General features: G+C 40.7%; 1 protein-coding gene across 1 annotated transcript in view; it reads left to right on the forward strand.

Annotated features, from left to right (window-relative positions):
• Window positions 1-15,419, forward strand: part of MYH9 (myosin heavy chain 9) — a 74,431-nt gene that overhangs the window by 22,910 nt on the left and 36,102 nt on the right. The window contains exons 3-5 of the mRNA XM_069856649.1: window positions 787-943; window positions 10,984-11,011; window positions 11,825-11,918. Of these exons, the coding sequence (XP_069712750.1) occupies window positions 787-943; window positions 10,984-11,011; window positions 11,825-11,918 (279 nt within the window). The remainder of the gene's footprint in view (window positions 1-786; window positions 944-10,983; window positions 11,012-11,824; window positions 11,919-15,419) is intronic.

The following is a 15,419-nucleotide window of genomic DNA, read 5'->3' on the forward strand; positions in this document are numbered from 1 at the left end:
TGATGAAGATGAATGAATAAAGTGTTTAAGATTAATTAGAAGTAGACTTTGGCAAATGTTGCTGACTCTTTGAGCATGAGATACTTTAGAATTATTCTCTATATTGACTTGTTCAGAACTGTACTACATGAATGACCTTGCAGTATTGAATTTAGTTCTAGTTATACTCATTACATTATAAACCATGAAAATGTTATGGCTAGAAGGGTCTTTAGGAGGCCATCTAATCCAATTTCCTCTTCAGGGCAGGGTCACCACTGAATTCAGACTAGTTCAGCAGACTTGAAAATCATTATGGAGCACATTGGTCTTATTTTTCTTTGAGAAACTATTTTGCTTGGTCTTTTATTACATTGCAGCTGATCAATTATTGGACAAATCTATGGTAAACTTGAGGCAGAACATAATAAAATGTGTATACAACCCACCTATATAATGAAACGGACACCTGACTCAAACTTCGAAAGAAAGAAAAGCCAGTCCTAGTGGACTGTTAATTAGCTGGGGAACAGGCCAGTTTGATATCAAAGTGCCTAATGTATCACTTGATGCTCTGTGTGTACTTGGAAAGGTTGAGTGCTAGTCAAGCTGATATGACTTCAGCTGTTGCTTAGATTCTAATATTTCTTAGTGGGAAGCATACCACATGGCATCGCTGGAAGAAGCACTTGGAAAAAGACTGGTTGGTTGATTTGGTTTTCCAAATGTACTAATGTACTATTAAAATGTGCATGTATACAACAATTTTAATTCCTGTATTTATTTATGGGGGCATTCTCTTTCTAGACCTACTCAGGCTTGTTCTGCGTGGTAATCAATCCATACAAGAACCTGCCCATATACTCAGAAGAAATAGTGGAGATGTACAAAGGCAAAAAGAGACATGAGATGCCCCCTCATATCTATGCCATCACAGACACAGCCTACAGGAGTATGATGCAAGGTGAGTGCTGACTGAGATAAGGAGTCTTGCTGAAATTGCAAATCAAGGTTGCAGTCAAAATACTGTAGAAGAGCAGCAACTCGCTGCTTTCAAAAGGCATTGTTGCGCCCTCTGTCCTTGCTTGTAGACACTTGACACCTTCTTGGTACCAGCTTTTGTATTCAACTGAATAGCTTTCTCCTGCTGTAGTGGGTTGAAGAACCTTACAAAGAGTCTGGCAGGAGCTGAACTTGACTTAAAGAACAGGCTGATATGAATGCATGGGCTTCAGAGAAGCAGGCAAGGAGAACTGAGGTAATGAATTTTCACTCTGAGTGATGAGCCTGTGGAACTGATAGGCAAGGGTGTGTGTTGGTTGATGGAGGCTTTTAACAAAAGTATTTAAAATCCAGTCATATAGTCTGATTGGGTGAAACAAGTTTAGTGTAACCTGCATTTTGAAGTGTGAAGGCTGGTGGTAGTTTTATTGATCAAGAGTTGTTTGGTTACATTCTTATTCTGATAAGAATAAAACTTACCATTGGGTAACGTTAAATACACTGGTTGGCTTTTCACAGAATGAAAGGAAGCAAGCAGCTTGACCTATATATCCCCCTGTGTATATGAATGAGAAATAAAGAATATCATCTGCTGCTTGTTTGTTACTTGAGGACTTTCCAATATGGAGCTCTGAATGTCCTGTGCATATTCCCTCTTCTGAGGGGAGTCTTTCACAGAGTCACTGCCTCTGTTTGGGAAGCTTGGAGAGTGTTGAAGCATGGAGGCATTTTGCACTTTTCTTTCTGCTTATAGCTGGATTATATGAAGAGGAATGCTTCCTAAGGTTTGATGTAATAGACAGTTTGATTTGTCGTGGCTTGTGTGAATTTGTTTACCCCTTTATTTTCTGATGACTAGCAATGAGTAAGGTGTTTGTCTTTTCTAGGTCTTATTATTAACCTCACTTTTTTGTACAAAGGCTGAATATAATAAAATTGAGCTTTAAAATTCTAAATTAGACTCAGTTTTAAATAATTCTGCTTTTGCCCTGCCCTCGTTACCACTTGTACCTCCAAGCATAGGAAGACTATAACAATAGAGTTACCCGGAGTGGAAAAGGAGCAGGAAAAACTCCTTCCACTTCCTGGCATTTATGGCTTTAAAGAAATTTTACCCGTGGAGAACACTGAGAAAGGTTGCTGAAATGTGGTGCAGAGCAGAACACATGGGAGAGCTAACATGATGGATTGATTAGGCTGTATTTGTAGAAGCCTTGGGTTGGGAGGTTTGAGCCATATAGACACTGCAATGGTCTTGTGGCAGGGTACTGATGGCAATTTGTTGAAGATGTGGCAGCTCTTGAGCAATACAGCTACTCTACTGGCCTGTTACTATGAAAGGAATGCTGTATCCAGAGGGAAAAAGCCTGTGAACCTGGACCTATGTAGGACCTCACGTCCCTCAGACAAAGACTGGCTCTGCCATGAAGGACAAGGATAGATGCACCGCCTATAATATACATGGCAGCGTAGTTGTCCACAAACCTTTTATCGCTGTTTCGCTTCCGTTATTACTTCCTTCTCTCCCTTGCCCACTCCTTTCCAGCTCAAGTACCAACAAATATTTTTCTTGAGCAAGTTATTGACTTAACCGTACCTGAGTTACTATTCCCTAGAATTAAACTTTTTCGATGTAGAATCAGCAACAGTTTCTTTGGCATTATTGTAAGGAGACTGAAGAAGACCTTTTCCTTCTGTAGATAACAGTTAAACCCTTTGGAACTGCACGTCCTTTGTCCCTTCCAGCCTATCAGTATGTGACAGTGGATATTCAGGCAGCTGCAACTCTGCAACAAGGGGCAGGTGACGTTCCTTGGTCTGATGGTAGTTCAGAGATAGGGATTAATCTGCATGGATACTTTCTTTCCTTTTGAGAAGAGGTGTCTCAGTCAGACTACTGCTTGAGTGATGTTTAAAACTCGGAAATCTCAGACTCAGGTTGTTTTGGTGTACAAAGCTAAAGAATGGCAGCCCTACCTCATTTTTCTTAGCATGAGAAAGTTGCTATGAGCTCTGCTGGAGTGTTTACCTCTTCTTTGCCTGATTTGAGAGATCTTATCACTGACTTTTTGGAAGGCTTGTTGGATATGAATGTCATTCCCAGTTAGGTTTTCAACTAGTCTGCTTGGACCTCTTTAACTGGGTTTGGAAAGATCTGTGTGTGTGTCTTGCTTCACATGTGCATGTGTCCTAGCAAGAACTCTGGAGATAATTTTAGGGTTATTTACTGCTTTATATCCTTATTGCAAGGGGTAATAGTAACATCCCAATGTCTGCTACTGGGAGTGAAGGTGAGTAGGTTGTTGTGGTGCCTCTGGTCCCAGCTAGCCTTTAGGGCACCAGAAAGCAACATTCCTATTCCACTTTCTCAGTTTTGCTTAGCGGTGGGGGAGGCTTGGTGCAGCAGCCAGTGGTATGGCAGGAATCTCTACAGAGAATAGAAGATGAAAGCGTCTGGTGTTCCGCATGAGCCGTAGGCATTTAGGATTAGGCTGCCTTCCCTAGGTTACCTTCAGAGCCCTAAAGGCTGGGAATCTTTCATGGTCTGGAGAAGGATAGTGAGCTGTTGAATCTGACTTCTGTCAGCATGGGGCATAGTTATCTCTTAAGCTGACCGAGCGGAAAAGCCTTGCATGATAATTGATTGGGACTCTGATTTTTATTTTTTTGTTGGTTTTCAGTCAGTTTATGGTATTCTAATAAGCAGGCCATTCAAAGGGACATTTGTTAGGAAAAGGAGAAGTGGATGAGAGCTTTATTCCAACCTCTGTTAATCCAGAAACTATTTAACCCTTCTCAGGCATCTATACTGATGCACTGTTGGTGAGATTAGTCCTCTTTTTATGTGTACCCTGGTTACTTCATTCACAAAAGTGTCGCGTGTGTTTATGCATTCCAAGAGGTTAAATTGTTTTTTGTTAAATTTCACCAGAAGTACTTCCTTGAAGCAGTAACATGATGGAGAATGTGTTTGGAGTGATGTTCTTTCTTTCTTTCCTTCCTTTTTCCAAGCCAAGACTTTACAACCGAGAAAACGTTATTTTGGTGCATAGTACTTAGAGAGACTCTCTGTGCTTCAAGAGTAGAACTCGGGAAAAAGTGTAACATTCTTGTTTACAGAGAAAACAGTCATTTGTCTTCATGTTTCTGTTCCCTGAGTAAGCTGGATGGCAGAAGCCTCAGGTCTGACTGCTTTCAGAAGAATTACTCTTCTGCTGCTGCTGATTGAAGCATAGTGCCTGCAAGTGGAGTGGTGTCTTGAGCATACAAATCATTATTCTAATGTAGCAGGTGTGCAATGGAGGGGCACATTCTTTACCTCAATTCACAGTCTCCAGGGGATCTATTTAGAAAAACATATTTTAAAGCTGTTAAACAGCACCTGTTTGTCCATTTGGAACACATGTAGGGAATTTTCTATGTTAAATGCTGATAGGAGCTAGAAATTTCATTGGTGTCTGCAGCGTGATGGCGGTTTTAATGCCAGTGTCGGAAACTTTTGTAATAGGTGAGATGGGTAGTTATTCTGGTCTCCGAAGCGCAGCCTGCTCAACTAAGGCAGGAGAGAGAATAAACAGCGCATTGCTAATGAATGTACTCCATCTCCTTTCTCATCCAGTTTCTCCGCATGTTAGTGTAGGGCTCCTAATGGTTCACTGAACAAAACCTGTAAAATCATTGTGCAGTGATTAAATGCTCCTTGACCTTGATGGATTAGTTTGCAAAGGGCCTGTACAGCCGGCACCTGGCTGGTATTCACTTGGGAGTTAGGTAGTCTCTGGGTTTGGCCTTTAAAAGAAAAAAAATCTGAAGCATAGTAACTTCATGATTTTCATTGGCCTTGTTGCATTAAGGGAGGAAAGAATGTTAGGTATTGTTAAGATAAATCGCTTGCTGTTGTATATCTTTGTATGCACCTTGGACCCAGTTGTCTTTTTCACAAGAAACAGCCCTCTGGATCTGTTTCTATAGAACATGACCTTGAAGTATTTTATTTTTAATTCTTAGATGTTAACATATTCTTAACTTTCTGAGCAAGCAGAACACTTCTGTTTTAACTTCCTCAATGTTAAGTCTTCTTTCTGAGCTTGATTCTTAGCATTGGTCTGCTACGCTGCACTGTATTGTGCTGTCCCAAGGTGTATCTTTATTTTCTATACACTGTTCTGTTTGTGCTTAACAGTTCAGGGATACCTGATGGGCAGAGCTGTTCAGATTATGTCGTGGCACAGACATCTCTTCCAGGTTGCACATGTAGAGGTCAAGTTCTGTTTCCACTAGACCCAAAGGAGTACAGCTTGTGTTTTCTCTAGTTTGTTTCCAAGATTTGTCCAAATTTCTGATGCAAAAGGCAATGTTAAGTCTGGGTACTAATTATGCAGGATGTTATATTGAAGTACTTACATACAAATAACAAGAAAAGATGTAAGTTTCGGATTTTCTTAAGGAATGTTTTACATGCTTTACTTGAGATTTCTAAATGCAGTTCTAAAAATCTGTGTCTTGAAATGTGGTTTTCAATAGAACAAGGAGCTAAAAAAAAAAAGTCTGTTGCCCACTTGTGTTTTAGTAGTTACCACACCCTTTTTGCTTCATTCCTGCAAACCAGAGCAGGAGCTCTCTGGCAGTCACTTATGTAATGGCTCAGCCCTTGCTGTCAGCCTCTCTGCAGTTCACTGTTTTAGTATCACGAACTGGCTGAGTTTTTACAGGCTGTATACCAGTTTTTCTTTCCTGTCAGAATTTCATAAGCATTTGTGTAACCTAAAATTACAGCCTAACTTGTTTTCCTGTTTCTCTATCTCCAGATTCAGTTAAGGAATACTAGAGAAAGGGGTATGGGCAATAAACCAAAAACGGCTTGGGGAAATAAATATTTGCATTTGCACCAGTAGGATATTTCATTTTTTATATGAACCTTACTTTTTTTTTATTGTGACTGACCTCAAACTTCATATAATGCAAAGCTGAATCTTGGCACTGCAGTGTTCCTGCTAACTCAAATAATTTTTCTCCTTTTTTTACATCTTGAAGTTCTGTTGTTGAGAGCTTCCTTGAATATGCTATGTTTGTCCTTCATTTGATTTCTTTGTTTTCCTTTTTTTTTTTTTCACTCAACGATAGGTTATTAGCATTTTGAAACTTCTCTATAATGCATTCCTTAAATGATAAGGCCAAAGCAGGCTCTTAGGCGCTCTTCTAGTGTTCCCCTCAAATGTTTTAGATCCTACTCAAACCAGCATGTAGGTTAAAGCACCGGAATGAACATATTTGTTTAGATTTTATGCCAGTGGGGTTGTTCTGAGTAGCAGCGTGGGTCAAGTGCCTTGGGCTCCTGCTGTGTTAGAGCCCTGAGGGTAGGACATTGGTTGTAAGATGGTGTTGAGGTAGGAAGAGAAGTTTGAGGAGGGACTGAGGAACTGAAACTGCACATTCAAAACACGTAAATGCATTTAAGACTAATTCTTGCTTTAGATCACCTATCTAACTTGGTTGGCCAGACAGTTGCCCATGTTGTGCTGAGGCATTCACCATGGTGCAGTGCTAGGGGAGCAATACAGGTAACGGAAACCTGGAGGGCCAGAGGTTCAGTGGTTAGGAGGTGGGTGGTACCATCTCCCTATGGTTAAGCTTTGAGCCTTAATGAGTCAGCTATAGGCAGGGGACTGCAAGCCAAGCCTTTGCCTTTCAGCTACACTTCCTCTTAGCTGGAGAGATGATGTCACCATTGTGTGAATGCTATATTACTTCTCCTTTTATGGAGATGAACAGGCTTGAAACTGGAGTCACTCATGCAGAGGAAGTGGGTGATAAAGGCCTGCTAGGATGTTCTGTAAACTGAGATGTGGAGCTTAAATTGCGCATTCTCTCCTAGCCTCCCAACCTTTTTCTTCACCTATCCCAAAACATCTAAAAAGTAAATTCAAGAGTTTGAGTCTCTACTGATTTGTCAATTTTATTTATTTGACCACAGCAATTCAACGCTCGTTCAGATTTGTTGTTTTGCAGTAGAGTATTTGGCTGAGGACTTCTAATGTACAAGATGCCTCTCTTGTGAAAACAAATTTTTGTTTAATTAATTTTTTTAATGTATGCTGAAGGTTCTGGAAGCAGTCTAGATTGAAGCCTTTTGGTTTTGGACTGAAGAAAGTCAAGAATAAGTTAGATATTATGGGTTTTTTTTAATATAGTAAAATTAATCTACTGATCTTATTATACCATACTGCTGTATAGCTTAAGTTTGAAGGATGTTTTACTTCCTGAATTTCTGGATGCTTGAGACTGCTACTTCTTATGATCAGTTGAATACTACGGTGATGAAAGCTAAAGAAGAGCCTAGATAAAAAGCTTTCCTTGCCAGCTGGTCTGAAATACAGAACTGTTGCTATAATTAACTAATGAGTTGTTATTCTGGATTGTTTTTAATAAGTGACTCTGTTTAAGATTGAAAAGCAGATGCAGATTTCTTTTAATCAGGCGTTTCTTGATTATGTTATTATAAGCAACTGAATTTATGGTACCCAGCACATTCTCTTTTGCTGAGTAGGTTGCTTGCACAACCGACAATGGCGCAAAGGCAAGCGCTGATTGAAGTTGTGCAGTACACCCATGCTGAATGAGCCTTAAAAAAAACGAGGGGTGGAGGTGGCCTCTTGTCTGGCCAACTGCATTCTGATTCGTGATGGCACAAGTCTGTATTATATGGAGAACGAATACTGGCATTTAAAGCAATTCTTAAGTGGAAGTGTGTCTATTGAGTTATGCTTTCGCATGCGTTAGCTCTTCAGCCCTTTGGTCGGCTCCAGTTTCCTGTTGCTCAACAGATTATTGGAGTTGTCTGTCTGTACACAATTAGAAGAATTCCAGCTATCCCAATGACTGCTGCTTTGCAGTCCTGGGAAAGAATTTCCCCCGGATTGCAAACAGGAATGTTGCCTTTTAAGGCAGTGTCTGCACGCTGCCGGTGACTTGCCTGCACTCGCAGGTACGTTCCTGCTGGCTTAAACCAGAGGTGACTAATGCAGCTGCAGCAGGCCACCAGGAAAGTATGTTGGGGGAGGAAAACATAGTGCCGAGAGGGTTTGAAACACTGTCTGTGACTTTTCCTGTCTGAGTACTTTTCGACACCTTGCCCTGCGTTAAGGTGTGAAAAATCCTGTGCTTGCCCTTCTGGGACTTCCTAGGGTCACTGCAGGGTGCTTTGCTTCCTTGCCTGATTGGAATGAGACTCCAAAAGAGCTTCTCAACTAAGTGCAACAGAACTTGTCAAAATCAAATTCTTCGCTACCAAATTGCTTCTGACTATTATCTGATGTTGGTCACTTTTTTCTCTTGGGCAGGTGTTTTATCTGTCTGCTTCCCAACGTGTTTTTTTGGTTTGTTTTTTTTTTCCACTGGAATAAGAATTCTTTCCTGGAGGAAAGGGAAGGGGGAAAAAAAAAAAAAGCCTTTTAAAATTGCTTGAGGTTCCATGGCCTATATGAGGAGCCCCAAATCATAATTCCAACACTGCAGTTGGCTACTGGGAGCAAGGAGCACCTTCCTTAGGGTTGGCTACTGGGAGCAAGGAGCACCTTCCTTAGGGTTGTCTTTTAGTACCTGAATGTGAATATAAGCTTTGCTCAGACAGATGGGCTGCTTGTGTATAGTTAAGCTTTGGAAAGTCAGATGTTATTCAGAGGCACAATCTTTTCCTTTCACAAAGCTGCTTTGGGATAGAGAATTGCACGCAGGTGGTGCAACCAAAGAATACATTTCCTTAGGCAAACCATAAATGAGTCATCAGTTATTCCCCTGATCCACCCTCAAAGTGCCCAGTCACGCAGAGGGCTGGCGTGTGCCTGCTGAGCCCTTGACCCACTGGGAACCTTGGAGGGATGGGGCCTGCGGGGAGGGCTGATATCTCCTCTTTGCTTGTCCCTCTGCAAAAGGGGCACATATCTTAAAGGCAATGAATAAGATTCAGCACTTGAAAAATGAATACGCAGTGCTAGTAAAGCAGCAGTATCTCGTTTTGAGAAGTGAAGAATTTGCTGTGCCAAAATCATTTGAGTGATAATTTTCTTCTGCTTGCTTGCTTCAAGTCTTAGGGCTGATCAGCTCTTTCTGACACCAGTATTAAGAGGGATGAAGCAGATTATTTTCCTTTAATTTTCTGTGCTCATCTGCATACAATCAGTTTCCAGTAAAGAAGCTTAAGAGCAGGAGTTGCCTGTCTGTAGCATGTGAACCTAATGTTTTCATTGTTGGTTTCAGAATAATTTTAAGAAAAGATAGAATCTCAAATTTGGTAGGTTTACCTGCTTTCTTTATTCCATGAAAATATGTCCAAAGGCTAGATAGGGTTCTATCTTTATAAGCTGAGTTTATAGGAGATTTTTCTTGATGAATATGGCATTCATGGTGTTAGGACTGAAATGGTAAATTCACTTACAGCAGCAGCGTTTAAGGGTATAGAAAGTGGTTTCAGGTACTTGAACTCCATCTGACTGTAAAGCCTTCCCTAATTGCAGCTGAATCTCTTTTGTCTTGCACAAAACAACTTGAATGATGACTAAATTATATTGGCTAAGTACTCTCTGGTGAGGAGAATACTGAATGCATTTGGATTCTCTATTCTGCTAGAGAAAGGAATAGAAAAATATGCTAATAGCTAAAATGGGGAGACATTCGCGTGCATCACAAAATTGGGCACAGTGTGGAAAAAGGAAAGAATGACAATAAGTGGATGAAATCTAACTGCTGTGTTACTGAGGCTCTCCAGCTGGATGATGGGCTAATCCTCTAGTCTTGATCTTAAGCAAAAACAACCTACAATCAAAAAAAAGCCAGATGGATAACTTATTATACAAACTAAGGAGGGTTTTGAGTTTGGTGGCACAGTCTCTTCCGTGAGTGCACCAAGAGCTCTTGTGGACTGTTAATGTGCCCAAGTCTGTTCCACGTCAGAACAGGTCTCTGCCCCTGTGATGACTGTGAGCTACTACGGCTGTTGTGGTGTAGGCACAGGCGCTCCCCAGTCTGCCCAGCGCTCTCAGCTGGTTCCTGGTGGCATGGGAGAGGAATGGGATACAGGGTGGAGAGATGGATGCAAGGTGAAACCAAGGCAGTAGCAGTGGAATGTGCTCATGCAGAAGTGGTGAAGGAGCAGTGGAATGAAGGAATGGTATGGTAAAGAACACTCAGGATTGCATATAACGAAGTGGAATCATAGATGAAAGCTGTAAAGAGGTTAAAGATGTGGGAGAAGATACCGGTAGATAGGCTGTAACTGGAAAGATATTATCATCCACAGATGGGAATTGAGCACAGGAATTAGTGTGTGTACTGGTATGTCAGCGTGGAAAAAAAAAGGGGTTCTGCTGTTAGCAGCTGCTGTGTTAGTACAATAGGAGATGATGCCACAAACAAATCAGCTGTATAGGACTTAGGCTGCTACTCAGTGCTGTGGTTTTTAAGTGGATTCTGTGCAAAATAAGTAACAAAAATTTCTCACTGAGCTTTCAGTGCTTGTTTGGGGGGTGAAAGCCTCTGTTTGATGTGAGATTTTGGTACTTTGGGATTTGTAATGGTTGCTGTCCCACTTCCAACCTCTCCCTTCCATTTCCACGGCTTTGCTGATAAGTTTTGTAAGTCAATATGGGCCAAATGTAATAGAGGAGAGAGGGCTGAAAAATGAGTAGATGTACATCAAACTGTAGCTTTGTGGCAGAGAAATGTTCAGAGGGAGACTTCTGTACTGTTTGCAGAGAAGTTGTGATGCAAATAGTATTGTTTCTGGATGAAAAGAACAAAATTGCTGTGGTGCCACTACGGCGTATGGTGGGAGGTTGGGGTCTGTTTTCAGAGAAGCGGTTACCTGGTCGTATTTCTGAAGGTACTTGTTAGAGACTCGGAGACAGTAAAATTCTTGGTTTGTCTTTGGTGTTGATTTCATTCTATCACAGCAATTTAATTTTAGAGATTTAGTCTGACTATTTTTTTTTTTAAATTTTATTCTAGATCGAGAGGATCAGTCCATCCTTTGCACGTGAGTATTTACAGATGTCAGGTTGTTTGAGTGTCAAAGTTTATGTTTTCAAGTTCTTGTTTGGAGGATTCTCTTAACTGTAAGTGCTGGGAGTAGGCTCAGTAAATCATGTGATAATAAAGAGCCAAGGAACGTCCCACTACAGTTTCTCCAGTATATATTTAATCCTTTCTGCAGAACAATTTTTGTAAGAAGTGGAGGAAGAAGGGTGGTTTTGAAACAGCCCCTCTTCTCAAACTCCTGAAAAAATACAGCTTTGTCAATGGAAAAGACTTGGAGAAGTCCTTCGGATTTGATGCAGCTGTTATGTTTGAGTGCATTCATACTGATGAAGCTGATACAGTTGCGGATACCCTTGATACAGCAGTTTCTCTTCTAGACACAGCAAAATTGGTTGGCCCTCAGTTCTGCTTAAGGAATTGCTGTGCAGCTTCTTGCAGTCAGGAGGCTTCCTTTTAAAAGATTCACTTCATTACCTTTCACCTCTTATCATCTCTACAGCAGCCTCTGAATTATTCCTCACCCACATGACAATCTTTGTATCCAAGTAACTGGAAAGCAGAGTTCTTTATTGCCTTCATTCCCCTGTCCACGCATACAGAACCTGCACCCAGTGGCAAACTGGATGAGGTCTAGCCTGCCATCCAGCTCCATTGCTACTACTTGCCAGAGCAATTTGCTTTTTCTTGGTTTTGAGAGGGATACCACAGTGGCCACAGTGCAGTTAAGAAGTGCTCTAGCCCTTTTGGAGTTAGGAATATGAATATGTCCCCCTACATCTTGTTTGTGAATGATTGCAGATTTTCTTTACAGAGGTGAATCAGGAGCTGGTAAGACAGAGAACACCAAGAAGGTCATTCAGTATCTGGCTCATGTTGCTTCCTCACACAAGTCTAAAAAAGACCAGGTAAGACTTAGGTATAATGATGATTTATTGCTGTGCTGACTTTGTACAATAAAAATATATTCATTGGTGTTGGTAAAAGCCATATTGCTCAAGAAAAGCCTATCTACTAACATATGTCAGGGGACTGAGGAGGACAGTGAACTATGAAACAATTAAAGTTTGTCCAGAACTGCAAGCCAGGAGACATTGTTCCAAGTCATAACTCCTTTGAATTCATTGGAGCTACAGTGGGGGTAAACTCATCTGTAGGATCATAGAATCATTAAAGTTGGAAAAGACCTCTAATAGCTCAACCATCAGCCCAACACCACCATGCCTACTAAACCATGTCCCAAAGTGCCACATCTACACACTTTTTGAACATCTCCAGGGATGGTGACTCCATCACTTCCCTGGGCTGCCTCTTCCAATGCTTCACCACTCTTTCAGTAAAGAAATCCTAATCTAAACCTTCCCTGGTGCAACTTGAGGCCATTTTCTCTTGTCCTATCACTTGTTACTTGGGAGGAGAGACCCAACACCTGCTTCACTACGACATCCTTTCAGGTAGTTGTAGAGAGCAGTAAGGTCTCCTCTCAGCCTCCACTTCTCCAGACTAAGCAATTCCAGTTCCTTTAGCCACTCCTCATAAGACTTGTGATCCAGACCCTTTACCAGCTTCTTTCCACAACCTCTTGAATTCATGGGCAAGAGCATGGGCAACAGATCCTGTAAATAAAGCATCAACCATGCCGATCTTTTCACACAGATGTATTGCTTATAACCAGTCAAGGCAGTTTAAACTTATCTTTCTGTGTAGGAGTTGTCTTCTTTCTTCTGTGCCTTTATAGATTGGGTCTGGCTATTAAATGTACTGTCTCAAAACTGGAGAATACAGTGATAGACTAGTACACATCAGCTGAAAACTTTGAAATTGTAGGAAAACATTAAAAGGGTGGAAAGCAGCCAGGTGTTAAAAGCACATAAAGGGAGGGTGGTGGTGATGGTGGGAGGACTTGAAAGATGTCTCACTTATATTTTTTTCCCCCTTCCCTCTCCCCCGATGGACTATTGCCGAATTCATCAGTTGTATCCTCGTAGGTGAGCTGCACGTTTACTGCACGTTCTGCACCAGGAATGCGTTTTCTGTCCCATTGTGTGATTTTTTTGAGCAGCTTTTCACTCCACACCAATATCACTTCCTGCAGCTAAAAACAAATCCATAGACAATTCACAATTTTATTTTTTTTATGTGTGGTGCACAGTAATCTTTTTGTGAGGATGTTCAGTTGGAGACTAAAGTAATTTCAAGAATACTTACGTTTGGTGCTCAATACTAGTTTGCATTTAAGGTTTTTCTTGCAGGATTTTCCAGGATGTACCGTTCAAGAAGTAATCCTCAAGGGCAATAGGACTGGACTGGGTTCTCCTAGAACCATAAGCTTCTAGTGTGCATGGTATTCCTAGTAAGATAAATGTAGTTAGGAGTTTAGTTTTCTGTTCCTGCAGTGAAATGTGGCTGCAGGTTGCAAAGAAAGGTCGAAAGGAAGGCTGTCCTGCAGACAGGGTGTTCGAGGACTGTGAGCTTGTTAGCCTGAGCTGGACGCATTGGAGATGTTCACTGGTGAGCTGTGTAATGAAAGCCACATGCCAAGTGTGTCCACTGTATCTCTACGTAAGAGTTTTCCTGTGGTAGCTTAATATGTAGGCATGTCTTATGCACATAGAGTATATGAATAAGAAAGAAGGCATCTCTGCATGCAGGCATACTGTGTGTGCGCACACATAGTAATAAGTCACTTCTGGAATCCAACCAAAAAAAAACTTTATATGTGCCAAAGTTTCAGACATATGAAGACTTTTTCCATGGTCTGTCAGTAGCTGTATTTAGAAACATTCTCTTTTATTTTGTCTTTTTTTAAATGTGGAAAATAGAATCATGGGGTTGACTTAAGTATTCTTCCACTACTTATCCTTGAGCAAAATTTCAACCATCAAAGCAGGACAGGCAGGGTGCTTAGGAGAAGAAAACAGTGCTAAGTTGGACTGGTTGGTGAATTGCCCAGCTTTGATTATTTCCCAACACCCTACAAGTTTTGATTCTTCTGATAAGTCCTGCAGCTCATGGTAGCACTGGCCTTACCAGAGAGGATTTAGAACTGGCATCTTTAAATGGTAATTGCTAACGAGTGCTCTATGCAACAACCCTTTATAAACCTTAAACTTAGAACCAGATTATAGGGTTTTATGAAGATGAATACATTAAATTTTCTGAAGATTTTGAGTATACTGGTCTTGGCAGATTTATTCTTTAGAGTAGAATATGATAGATTCAAATCTTTATGCTGCAAGACTAGGCACACAACTTAACCAGTGCTAAAACAGAAAGTAATGATGCTTTATCTGCCAGTAAGGTTTCTTGACAGTCCCCTCTTACATGTTCTGGATGTAAACCCCTGCTTTTCCAAGTATTGGAGCAAAATCAGATTTATAAAGCATGTTCGTCAACTGTAGCTCTTTTATTTTGGAGGTAGTGACAGCTTCCACTGATCCCAGTGCGTTAGTATATTCTGGTAAATAGCTTCTAGCTGCCTGGTTTGACTACTAAGCACATTAAGACTTCTTTTGGGGCCTGCTGAGTCTAATTAGATAAACATTTTATTCATTTGATGAGAATTACTCTATGGAAGTTGAGATTGATGTTTTCCAATGCTTAGTCTTTACTTCTCTACTGCCTTCTTAAATAATTTAATAGTTTTTTTTCAAGATGAAAATGTTTGCAGCTAATCAGAAATTCATGGGTAGTAGTTACTAATGCTTAAGTGTTTGTAGTGAAGATTACGTTATCAATGATCTTTCTCCCTTCCCCATCCAACCCACTGTTGTTGAGACTTAGTTATTTGAGAGACTCTTACCTGACTGTAGAGAAGAATGCAAAATGAAGTCTCTAACGTGTAAAAAACAAACTAACAAATACCCAAATGCCCTCCCCATCTTTCAATTTTTAAATTGCATGCTGTTGAAAGCTAGCTGTGGTTTCTAGATGTCTTTCTGTGTATTTCCTAAAGAATAAATGGCTGGCAAAAGTTCTGCTTTGAATAGAAATTATTCCAAAAAAGTGTATAAATTGAGGGAAAAAAACCAAACTACAAGGTAGCTATCAAGGGTTTTAGTTGCTTTAAATTGGTGTTGTGTATTAAGAGCAGTAGAGGGAGAAAGTACTGAAGAGTGCACACTGCCCAACCACAGGCTAACGAGTCCGGTGGCTGTTACTGCTTCTGTTTTCGTGAGCAATATTGTACATACTTCAAATGCGTGCCAAGCGTTAAATAAATTTGTTTCAGGTCAAGGAATGGGCAATTACAGGTGTCAGAAAATTGGCAGCCTCTTAATGATAGAACTCTTAGAATTTCTAGAAAGCTTTTGACAGGCAGCTCTGTTTCATACAGGTTTTCCTTTGCAAAATTACACATTGTGTAATAATAATGAGGTCTCTTCCTTCGCTGAAAGGTGACTGCCAAA

This window comes from Phaenicophaeus curvirostris, chromosome 1, assembly GCF_032191515.1.
Source record: "Phaenicophaeus curvirostris isolate KB17595 chromosome 1, BPBGC_Pcur_1.0, whole genome shotgun sequence".
Taxonomy (NCBI): domain Eukaryota; kingdom Metazoa; phylum Chordata; class Aves; order Cuculiformes; family Cuculidae; genus Phaenicophaeus; species Phaenicophaeus curvirostris.